The sequence below is a fragment of the Ranitomeya variabilis genome, chromosome 1 (assembly GCF_051348905.1).
Source record: "Ranitomeya variabilis isolate aRanVar5 chromosome 1, aRanVar5.hap1, whole genome shotgun sequence".
Taxonomy (NCBI): Eukaryota; Metazoa; Chordata; class Amphibia; order Anura; family Dendrobatidae; genus Ranitomeya; species Ranitomeya variabilis.
The window spans coordinates 963733237-963746004 of record NC_135232.1 but is presented as its reverse complement, the minus strand read 5'-3'; the positions used below and the strand labels follow the sequence as shown (position 1 = coordinate 963746004).

The 12768-nt window shown below is 39.5% G+C and overlaps 1 protein-coding gene across 3 annotated transcripts in view; it reads right to left on the bottom strand.

Moving 5' to 3' along the window:
- DCLK2 (doublecortin like kinase 2) overlaps positions 1–12768 on the bottom strand; it is a 196176-nt gene that overhangs the window by 63498 nt on the left and 119910 nt on the right. For 2 of the 3 annotated variants that reach the window (XR_013219927.1, XM_077279305.1), the window contains exons 5-6: positions 10235–10285; positions 3658–3752 (exon numbers count right to left, since the gene is read on the bottom strand). Coding sequence is in view for 2 of the 3 variants with exons in the window: in XM_077279305.1 (XP_077135420.1) it covers positions 3658–3752; positions 10235–10285 (146 nt within the window). In the remaining variant the exon portion in view is untranslated. The remainder of the gene's footprint in view (positions 1–3657; positions 3753–10234; positions 10286–12768) is intronic. The other variant, XM_077279306.1, reaches the window with a different exon arrangement.

Below are 12768 nucleotides of genomic sequence, written 5' to 3'. Positions count from 1 at the left end.
GATGAAAATCCTGAAGCACCTTTTCTGAGAACACTGTTGTGCTGTTCCTTTATTGTTCCTCCGGGAAAGGCATAATTACACACAGTCTGAACCTCCCCATACACATCAGAAAGCTGTCAGCTATCTCCCCCAACTCCTCAATACACATGAGTGCCTGGTTCAGCCCTTTATTCTCTATGAAAGAGCCACTGCCAGACTCATCTGGCGGCAGCTTATCTCTAGAGATCCACTGTAGGGAATGCAACTAGGCAGATACTTCTCTCCCTTGACATCATCTGTTAGGGGAGAGTTGGGAGGAAGCCATACCCATTAGACTGCTGATGGATCCTGTTATTGCCAGGTTCCATGGACTTTAGCCATAATGTGTATGGCGGCCTTAACACGGTCAACGGTGATTAGACAGTGTCAAGAGTGTATAGGGTCATAACAGTTTGATGAGAGAATGCCAACATAATTTTCAATTTATTCATACATTTCCAGGAGGAATAACAGAGGAACAGCGCAACAGAATTCTAGGTGTTGCCGGTCAGTTGGGTTATTCCACAGGGCCTGTCAGTACTTCTGTCCATGTATAATTAAGTGCACACAGCATGTAGAAGTTATTTTTTACGTACAGTATTTTAATACTCTTGATCATTCAGAGCAGACATCCAAAAATGTCTAATAGTTGAGATGATTGACAGAACCCGCCTGACCACAAAGTGAAAAGGAGACATACCCAGACTATTAGTCAGGAATACATTTACAGTGGGTATGGAACATTGAGAATTTGAGTATAAAAGTGCCAAATGCAATTCCAAATGCTACAAAGACAGATTTTACAATTTCCAAATCTAATGCACTAATCTTTTCATCTGTGAACTCACTGACCTTCCAGTTTTACTGCATACAGATACTTTTAAGGACGAGCACAGTTATAAGAATAGATTACATGAATAATATTGTAAATATAGTATACTCTACATCACTTTCTGCATTTCTGGCTCTGGTTTTATTCCACTGTAACTTGGCTTGTGTGGCAGAGCCTCTGAACATTCTACTTTATTGGGTTTTGCCAACATATTTACAATAAAACAAAATTAGTGAGCACTTACTGTATCTTAATATTTAGGCACTTTAATGGGGATCTGTCAGCATGATTTTGCTATGTAATCAAAACCACCATGGTAGGGACCCTGCTTCCAGTGATGTCACTTACTTGGCTGTGTTTTGCGTTTTTTTATCAGAAGGAGACTACATGACAACTGACCTCATGCCTACTAGTCCAACCCACCACTGATTAGTAGCTTTCTGTGGGCAGGTTATACACAGCTCAACAACTGAGATCTGTTAACTGTGACTCTATTACAACTTCTGCATCCAGTAAACCAAGTAATACACAGCTGGAATCTGTCCCTACCTTGTTCTGAGGTCAGATTACATAACAAAACTTGCTGACAGATTCCCTTTAAGTTAGGTGGCATTACTTTATGAGACTGCAAAAAGCTGCACACATCTATTCCCATAGTACTGCAGTGCAGAGGCGCTGGAAAAGGTCAAAGAGCCCCGGCGCCTGCGCATTGCAGTACTCCTCCTGCGCAGGAGCCCAGGAAACTGCGTGGATGACATAGGGATTCGTCATCCACATGAAGCAAGAAGGAAGATGGCGATAGTAGGAAGAAGGGAGGCTCAGGACCAAGAAGAGCGACACCTCTCGGACAGGACCAGCCCGCAGGTGAGTATAATAAAAGGTCTTTTTCCTTTCTTACAGGTCGGGTTGGGGTCAGATATAGAGCATTATAGAATGCTGCATATCAGCCCTGAAAGGTGGTGGCCGTATCTCTTATCGGCCAAACCTGGTGACAGGTTCCCTTTAAGTGCTATTGTCTGATACACATTTATTTGTTGATTATTACTGTATATACACACCTATGTTGCATGCAATACCTATCTTCATTCATATTCATACAATAACCAGATGAAGGGTATCACACTGCAACGTTCTAATTCCATCTATATCACTTTCCTTGACACTGTGCGGGGGGCACTTTTTGTAACTGGGTGAACATCCATGCTAATAATCTTCACAGTAAGCATAACCAATATCCCCTGGGGTACAGTTTCTCTGCTGTTTTATATACGATTCAGGACATGGTGACAATAAACATTGTTCTGGTTTCTAATCAATTTTTCGGTTTGATTTTTCTCTCAACCATCGAGTCTTTAGAGAACGGGCATTACATAATGTACTACTACCAAGCACATTATGGATAGTGACCAAGTGTTCAATTACATAAACTGATCCAAACACTGAATAAATCACAGCCTGACGGCAGGTTAACCTATAGATCGAGATGAAAATGAAGGGGAGATAGACCTCGAGCAATGGTCATAGTTTAGGCATACATGTGCCCTTTTCTGGGAAGCCTAATAAAGCAAGCAGAAATGTCCTGACAAACCAAACAACTGATTTATAGTAATGCTGACATCGGGAATATGCTGCCAAATAGCAACAGTGCAACCATCCAAGTATTTATTGGGCTCTCTTCACCAAACTGCAGAAATAGACAAATGAGCCTGCTGTAAGATAAAAGCAGCAAATGTGTCCATTATTCAGCGGTATGGAAGATGCTTCTATGTGATAACTTGATAATGTCTTCCTTGTCAAACTTGTGGTTCAAGATTAAAGGGACATTAACACGTATTTACTTCATCTTACTGCCAAAAACAATAAAAGCTCATATCCACATTACAGTGTTCAGCTGTCACTTGATGAGCCTGATTCATTATTGCACTTGTGCCTGTCTCTTGTGCAGTTTTCAGTGTCTTGCACCTTTTTCTTTGTTTAAATAATATTCGTCTTTCCATTTGAGTCTTTTTTTTTTTTAAAGTCACTATTTTATGTGTTTATCTGTGTTTTTTTTTATTTTTATTCTTTTTAAGTTGGTGAAGGTGGTTTGCTTTATGCTTTTCCACTTTTTCTCGACCAAAGCTATTTTGGACAAAACTATGGATTAAGTAATACCTTGAAAGAGCGTTTTAGCTTTCCATTATTACACTTTGGGTCTTTGTTATTTTTTAGTTATTTTGGTCCTTGTTATGATGTTATATCTTAGTTATTGAATGGATCATATATTTCAAAGCAATTTTGATCTTTCACTATCCTCTGTGACAAATTTGCCTTTAAGGGCACAGACAGATGGCCATACAACTAGTGTGAGGATTGCACTGCACTGCACGGACTGGCCCGCCACCTCTCCTGACCTGAGCATGACAGCGTGATGTATCTCTATGCAGTTGGCACGGTCAGGTCAGGAGAGCAGTCGGCCAGTATGAGGATTGCGGTGCGACACTTGCATGAGTTATATGGCCGTCTGTCTGCACCCTGAGAGAAGACTTGGGTAGTCAAAAGTAAATCTTGTCCTAGTGTAGTATTACCTGACATCTTCACTGAAAAGGTCAATGTTCCGTGCTGACTGGGTCCAAATCAATGAAACATCTATTCACAGATGAGGGTCTCAAGCAAATTGACACCCAAGTCACGTTCTAATATGGGTGCATATATGGCACTTTATAAACACTGTTCTTTCTTTTGATGGCCATCTACCAAAATTTCCGATAGAGTCAGTATTCTAGTGAGGTTATATTGATGATATATGTTGTTGCTTTCTAGCTTACCTTTAGACCTCGATAACTTCCTGGACTTGTCGGTGATGAACATGAAGATTTTGTAGATTTTGGGGTGGACATCTGACTACTTGGAGTTCCATTCACTAAGAGACAAATTACAATGATACAAGGAGTTATAAACATTGCATGCTACACTATTATATGGCTGTAGTCTAAAACATTATGAAAAATACCAACGTTGTAATTAACATGGGTGAAAACATGCAGCCTGAACATCCATAATATTCCAAAGTATTATACCTCTAATCAGCCATTCTAGTCTGAATACTTAAACCTGTCATCAGGATAGACCCCTGTAGATTGTGAAATCTTTCCAATGCTGTACTAATGCAGATACCACCATATGCAATCTGCCACAGCCTCTTGCTGATCACCTGGCTGGGAAATATCCCAGAACATATGGTAATGGGCATAGCTGGCACACCTTGCCTACTTCCTACTTACTGTCAGGCCTTTCAAGACAGGTGTTACCGTCAGTTCTGCGGGTGGGAAATATCACTTGTGATTCTAGTACACAGTATAGATGAAATATTATGTCCCCTTTTATAAAGTCAAGGGGGTGATTTATTTGTTGTACTTGTGTCTACCAGTTTGGCACATGTACACATACACTCAGTGGTGGTCCCTGCAGGGGTCTCTCTCAGCAGTAGGCTCTCCAAAATCCACACAAAACTTGTCAAACCTAGTTGTAAAGCAGTTTTACCGGTTTATTTAATAAAACTAGCACATTGTACATATAATACACAGTAATGTGCCAACGTTTTAGGCAGGTGTAGTAAAATTGCTGAAAAGTAAACATGATTGAAAAAAAAAAGAAATGTTAAATTCTTCGTGGTATACTTGCACAAAGTCTATGAAGGACCTCAGCAAGGAGATCATTCCAAACTTCTTAGAGAACTAACCATAGATCTTCTGTCTCTTCATGTAATTCCAGACTAACTCAATGTTAAGATGAGGGCTCTGCTCTGTGGGAGCCATATTAACACTTTCAGGACTCATTGTTCTTTACAAATAAAATAGTTCTTAATGACATTGGCTTTATGTTTTGTATTATCATGCTGCAGAATAAATTTGGAACCAGATGCCTCCCTGATGGTATCGCATGATGGGTAAAAATCTGAATTTCTCAGTACTGATGACACCATTAATCCAAACCAGATATCCAACTCCATTTGCTGAAATATAGCCCCAAACTTGCAATCAACCACCAGCATTTTTATCTATTTATTGACACTCAGTATTGTTCTGCTCTACAGCTCCCATTCTGTACAAGCTGCCTTCTGTTACAGCCAAATGTTTAACATTTTGGCACATCAGTCCAGAACACCTGCTGCCATATTTCTGTACCCCAATTTGTTATGCATACTTGAGTCACTTGGCCTTGATTTCATGTCAAAAGTATGGTTTTGCCACAATTGTTCCAAGAAGACCACTTTTGTCCAGAATTCGCAAAACAGGAGATGGGTGTAGATGGGTCCCACGGGTTGCTGCAAGTTCTGAGCTAATGGCACTGCTGGACATCTGATTTAAAAAGAAAGTAATCATGATGTATCTTTCATCTGCTGCATCAAGTTCCATTAAGTTTCCTTTGTCAATCACTACATTCCTCAATTATCTATTTTTCTTGCTTTTTTTTTTTGTAAATGTTGAACAGCACATCTTGAAACCCCAGTCTGTGTTGAAATATTTGCCTGGGACAGACCTCACTGATGCAGTATAACTACCTTGTGTCCTGTTGCTGTGTTCATACTTACCTCTGACATGAAACGATCTTCTACAATCTCACCTTTTAAGCAAAGTCTGGCTGTTCCTCACCAAGTTTTAGGCTTCCTACCAGCTAACTCAGATTCAGTTAATTACAGTGTTTCACTCAATATAGAATCACAGAATGATAGAGTTGGAAGGGACCTCCTGGGTCATCTGGTCCAACCCCCTGATCAAAGCAGGATTCACTAAATCATCCCAGACAGATGTCTGTCCAGCCTCTGTTTGAAGACTTCCAGTGAAGGAGAACTCACCACCTCTCGTGGCAGCCTGTTCCACTCATTGATCACCCTAACGGTCAAAAAGTTTTTTCTAATATCTAATCTGTGTCTCCTCCCATTCAGTTTCATCCCATTACTCCTAGTCTTTCCTTGTGCAAATGAGAATAAAGATGATTCTTCTACAATGTGACAGCCCTTGAAATATTTGTAGACAGTATAATATATGAAAGTGATGGTCATTATCACCTGTTCAGCATAATTGGTTACTTATACAGGTGACTATAATCCTACAAAATCTCTGACTTTGTGCAAGTATGCCTAGAACTGTATGTACATACATAAAAATGTACCAGAGAAAGGTTCACACAGTTCGGTCAACAGTTGTTGCTTTAACACTTAATTTTTTTTTAAGGAACACCTAAAGAGTTGCAGAAAGACTAGTTTTCTTGCTTCTGTCAGATCTCATTACAGTTTTTGTAAAACCAAAAACCTGCAACGTCAATACAAAATTTGAATCCTTAGACTATGTGCACACGTTCAGGATTTTAGCGTTTTTTTAGCGCTCTTTCTGCCTTTTTCCCCCGAAAAAAACGCTAGAAAAAGCTTACATAAGCATCCCATCATTAGTAATGCATTCCACATTTTTTGTGCACATGCTGCATTTTTTTCCCGCATCGGAAACACATTCCAGAAAAAAACGCAGCATGTTCATTCTTTGTGCGGAATCGCGGGGATTCCGCACACACAGGAATGCATTGATCCGCTTACTTCCCGCATGGGGCTATGTCCACCATGCGGGAAGTAAGCGGATCATGTGCAGTTGGAACCCAGGGTGGAGGAGAGAAGACTCTCCTCCAGGCCCTGGGAACCGTATACCTGTAAAAAAAAAATAGAAGAAAAAAATTGTGACATTCTCACCATCCGGCGGCCCCCGCAGCCTTCCCGCTCCTCGCGATGCTCCCGTTCCCACTAATGCCTTGCGACAATGACCTGTGATGACATAGCGGTCTCGCGTGATGGTACGTCATCTGGGGTCATTGCCGCAAGGCATTACTGGGAACGGGAGCTGCCGGGAGCATCGCGAGGATCGGGAAGGCTGCGGGGGCCGCCGGAAGTTGAGAATATCACGATTTTGTATTTTTTAAATTATTTTTAACATTATATCTTTTTACTATTGATGCTGAATAGGCAGCATCAATAGTAAAAAGTTGGTCACACTTGTCAAACACTATGATTGACAAGTGTGACCAACCTGTCAATTCCTTTTTTCCAAGCGATGCTACAGATCGCTTGGAAAACGCTAGCATTCTGCAAGCTAATTACGCTTGTAAAACGCTAGTGTTTAGCGGGAATACGCATGCCAATTCTGCATGCGTTATACCCGTGGCAGGGAGTTGCAGAATTGCTGTGGAAATTCAGCAACGTGTGCACATAGCCTTATAAGGTCTCAGGCTAAATTCTACATTCTGTGTAAAATTTTCAAATATTTCTAATTATATTGCTTCTAGGAGAAATTACAGAGTTTGATTTCATATTGCTGAGCTGTATGGACTGTGTGCTGCTATAGGGCTATGTGCATGCGACACTAATAATGCGTGCATTAGTGCCAATAGTTGTAGTCCTTCCACATGGACAAACTGCAGTTTCCAGAATACAGAATTCTCTACACAAAATGTTTTGCAAATACCTTATAATGTACTATTTCTGATTATAGCCTCTGATACCGTCCAGAGCTGCATTTACAATTATGCAGGTTTTAGTGCTAACATCTTCCTGCATTCCTTGTTGGTTCATTGTCTCCAAAAGGTGCTGTGCAATCTTGTCTTTATATGAGACAATATAAATTAATCCAATGAAAAAAAACTACCACTAAAGCTGAGGTTTTGTGTAACAACCTGCAAACGTGAGTGCAACTCTGGGCTATCTTATAGGCAGTAACTAGCCTCGCCAGTAACTTTCAGCTTAGGCCAACGCTTTATATTTTGATGATTTTTTTTTCTAATTACCAAAACGGTATCCAAAAAAAAGAAAAAAAAAAAGAATACTTCACACACTAAGCTTTAACAAAATAAATGCAAGAAAATTGACTTAAAAATAATATATACAAAAAACAGTAGGTAATGTAACAAGATACCTAAGAAACCAATAGCACAGAAGCTCCGGAGGTTGTACCGTTTTTGTTTGTAAGCTCGTGGATCAGTGGGAGTGTGCAATACTACTGTATTACTGATAATTGATGGGAGCCATGAAGTCAGTAATACAGCATGTGATGGCTGAGACCATAGACTATAACAAGCCACTCGTTGGCCACTTGTAGATAGGCTCACCAGAAAAACTAATACCATAAAACTTTGAAGTTTATTTCTAATTACAATTAAAAAAACAAACAAAACACAAATTTCATAAATGTAACACCAGGTCACTCAAAAAATTGACCCACTAATGACAGACCAGACAGTGAGGTAGGCTAGGGTGTGGGTATAACCAATTCACCCTATTCGCCCCTATTTTGGCCCTACCTGTCTGCGGAGGTTGGCACCTTCTTGAACGCAAGATGGATGATGGATCTCTGCTGCAAAGTAGCAGTAGTAGGGGAGACGCTACTTTGCAGCAGAGATCCATCACCCGCACTTCTTTTGATCAAAACAGCACGGTGTGACTGTAGAAGATGGGTGAGATCAAACCTTTTGCATGGCATTAGATAATGTGCTTACGGTTTCTGTCTGAAACGGATGTGATTTATGGCATTATATTATGGAGGTTTGAGTGAGTGACTTTACATGTCACAATCATATTAATGTTAAAACATCCGCTTCATGATCAAAATAATGTTTTACTGATAGCAATACACGGATATTCACAAAGGTTTTGTTTGTGTGGGTATGAACCCATTATGCAGATAAAAGTCTGAAGTGTTATAGAATTGTGCATCATCATTTATTTGGGGTCTCTGTTTTGCATGCTGCACCATATATATGCTGAGTACAAGATAAACTCGCCTTGGGAATTATGGGGATATACATGTGGCCAATTGGTGACGTAATTGACAGCCAAAGATGGTTTTGAGATAACAACCGCTGAGTGTGACTTGCTATATCTCTTTCCCCGATTCTACTTTGATGATTCTCTGTGGCTATATAGGGTTGTTTGTCCCGTTGAGGGGTCCATGAATTCTGGCTCCATGACAAATTAATGCTGAAATATTATATCTATAAGGTCATAAATTGTATAAGACCAAGAGACGAGTAACATACAATACTAAGCACATTGAAGTACCTATATAGGATGGTATTGTAACTCAGCTTTTCCTTTTAAACATTTCCCTTGTGTGTTTATGTAATTTCCCCCACTTGGTGGCTTGAGTTCATCACTTTGTTGTTTGTGTATTAGGTTCTGTGCTATTTATATTTATTCTCGTGGACTATATCCTGCTTCATATATATATATATATATATATATATATATATATATATATATATATATATATATATATATATATATATCTATTGTTATATTGTATAACTGCTGGATGTTTTTTGCATAGGTTACACATTCTAGCTGATGGAGGTGATTTTTTGCAGGGGTATTATCTTGAAATTCAACTCTATGATTTAATAAGGGATTTCTAGGGCCAGGAGGGTGAGCCCCCGAGGAGTGGGGGCGCCATATTGCGTTGAAGGTGCCAACCTCCGCAGACAGGTAGGGCCAAAATACGGGCGAATAGGGTAAATGAGCTATATCCACACCCTAACCTACCTCTCTGTCTGGTCTGTCATTAGTGGGTCAATTTTTTGAGTGAACTGGCATTACATTTATGAAATTTGTGTGTTGTTTGGTTTTTTAATTGTATTTAGAAATAAACTTTAAAGTTTTATGGTATTAGTTTTTCTAGTGAACCTTTTTTATACTAATCCAGTCAATCTAGTAAATAAACTTTTTCGTCCACCTGTAGATACTAGTGTACTCCAATAGGTGAGTGCACAAGGTGACGGTGAGACATGATAACCTGAGAGCTTAACGTTGATCCACCATGTGAAATCTGGAAACTTTGATGCTATGCGAGTTTGTGATCCACAATACAGCATTGAAAAATGTATCCAACACTGCTTTGGGCCGTTTTGGCACCTTGACCACTTGAAAATAAAGATAGAGTGATTGTTGTCACTTCTGTGCTGCATCGGTGGGAGGTGGAGAGATAAGTATTGATTTCTTTTGGCATTTTTTAAGATTTCATTTTTTCAAACGTTGGAAGTAAAGTATAGGAGAGAACAGCACCAAAATTGCAGAGTGTAACCTGTCCTTCAGTTCTTCAAACCAAGCCTTTCTATTACCAGGGCTCTAGGTAAAGTTAGGGGGAAGTTTACTACACTAAATTCCATACAATGAGTTAGTCATGTACTGAACAAGTGGGATACAAACGTGAAACAAGCAGTCATAGAAATGCTACTGTAACACAGCAAAGAAAATGTGTGTGTTGTGATGGTTAAGCTCAGATGTTGACCAGAACAGCTTTATGGAGCTTGACAAAATGTGAACCGGCTGGTGAGCTAATAAAGAAAGCCACAATCAGAATGGCTCACCTGGGGACCTTGATGTGGAATAGGCACTGGAGTAGTAGCCAGTCCTCTTTACTGCATTCATTTTACAACATGGGTAAAGATATCAAGAGAATATATTAATTAACAATATCTGTCTATCATAGGCATGCACTAAAAATCAGCAACCTATTATCTAGATTCAGTCCCTTTCAGATACTCCCAACCATTTGTCATACATCCTACTGATGTAGTGCAAAAACCCTTTAGGAAAACTGATGACAAAGTTAGCTAAGAGACCAGTTCTGTGTCCAGTGGCATCATCAGTGATGCCGGCCATCTGTATTGTTTGTACATGTCCCTTGTAAATTGTAAAGTGCTGCGGAATATGTTGAGGCTATATAAATAAAATTACTATTAGTTATTATAATTGCCTCGCGCCAAGCAAAATAACGCTGGATGTCGTGTTTTTTACCATCAAAATATGACTATAGTGCACAAAATGTAATCAATTGTCTTACCAGGTTTTATAGATTCTCCAGTAATCAATCAATCAAATCTATCTACACAAAGAATGTAGTTCACTGTAGAAGATATTTTCCAAAATATAACCAATTCAATGGCAGAATGGCAGGAGTCATCTCATTATGTGGACACTGTTTTGTGGGATGTGAATGGGGGAAGCCCAACAGCTTGAGGCAGATAACACAGGATCACATGGTTTACAGTAAGTGATAGAGATAGTTCACTCCATCCTGCACACTGACCTCTGCACATGTCACAGAGCATGCTCACAACTCTATCAACATAGAAATCAAGATGACCTGTAAAATCTCTGTAACTGTTGCAGCAGATCAAGCTAGATGTCTGCCCCCATAATGACAAAGAAAACAGAATACTAAATCAGTAATCAGAAAAGAAAATATTTTGAAGCAAAGGTTTAAATTACAGCAGGTAAAAAAAGTATTGGACATGTCAGTGTGTCACCTCTTTTGTAAGTAAATATATTTTTAACCCCATAAGCACCGAGGGTGGTTTGCACGTTAATGACCGGGCCGATTTTTACAATTCTGACCACTGTCCCTTTATGAGGTTATAACTCTGGAACGCTTCAACGGATCTTGGCGATTCTGACACTGTTTTCTCGTGACATATTGTACTTCATGATACTGGTGAAATTTCTTTGATATAACTTGCGTTTATTTGTGAAAAAAATGGAAATTTGGCAAAAATTTTAAAAATTTTGCAATTTTCCAACTTTGAATTTTTGTGCCCTTAAATCACAGAGATATGTCACAAAAAATACTTAATAGGTAACATTTCCCACATGTCTACTTTACATCAGCACAATTTTGGAACCCAAATTTTTTTTTGTTAGGGAGTTATAAGGGTTAAAAGTTGACCAGCAATTTCTCATTTTTACAACACCATTTTTTTTTAGGGACCACATCTCATTTGAAGTCATTTTGAGGGGTCTATATGATAGAAAATACCCAATTTGACACCATTCAAAAACTGCACCCCTCAAGGTGCTCAAAACCACATTCAAGAAGTTTATTAACCCTTCAGGTGTTTCACAGGAATTTTTGGAATGTTTAAATAAAAATGAACATTTAACTTTTTTTCACACAAAATTTATTTCAGCTCCAATTTGTTTTATTTTACCAAGGGTAACAGGAGAAAATGGACCCCAAAAGTTGTTGTACAATTTGTCCTGAGTACGCGGATACCCGATATGTGGGGGTAAACCACTGTTTGGGCGCATGGCAGAGCTCGGAAGGGAAGGAGCGCCATTTGACTTTTCAATGCAAAATTGACTGGAATTGAGATGGGACGCCATGTTGCGTTTGGAGAGCCCCTGATGTGCCTAAACATTAAAATTCCCACAAGTGACACCATTTTGGAAAGTAGACCCCCTAAGGAACTTATCTAGATGTGTTTTGAGAGCTTTGAACCAAGTGTTTCACTACAGTTTATAATGTAGAGCCGTGAAAATAAAAATTATTATTTTTTTTTCACAAAATAGATTTTTTAGCCCCCAGTTTTGTATTTTCACAAGGGTAGCAGGATAAATTGGACCCCAAAAGTTGTTGTCCAATTTGTCCTGAGTACACTGATACCCCACATGTGGGGGGGAACCACTGTTTGGGCACATGGCAGAGCTCAGAAGGGAAGGAGCGCCATTTGGAATGCAGACTTAGAAGGATTGGTCTGCAGGCGTCACGTTGCATTTGCAGAGCCCCTGATGTACCCAAACAGTAGAAACCCCCATAAGTGACCCCATATTGGATACTAGACCTCCCAAGGAACTTATCTAGATGTGTTGTGAGAACTTTGAACCCCCAAGTGTTTCACTACAGTTTACAACGCAGAGCCGTGAAAATAAAAAATCTTTTTTTCCCACAAAAATGATTTTTAGCCCCCCAAATTTTTATTTTCCCAATGGTAACAAGAGAACTTGGACCCCAAAAGTTGTTGTCCAATTTGTCCCAAGTACGCTGATACCCCATATGTTGGGGTAAACCCCTGTTTGGGTGCACGGGAGAGCTCGGAAAGGAAGGAGCACTGTTTTACTTTTT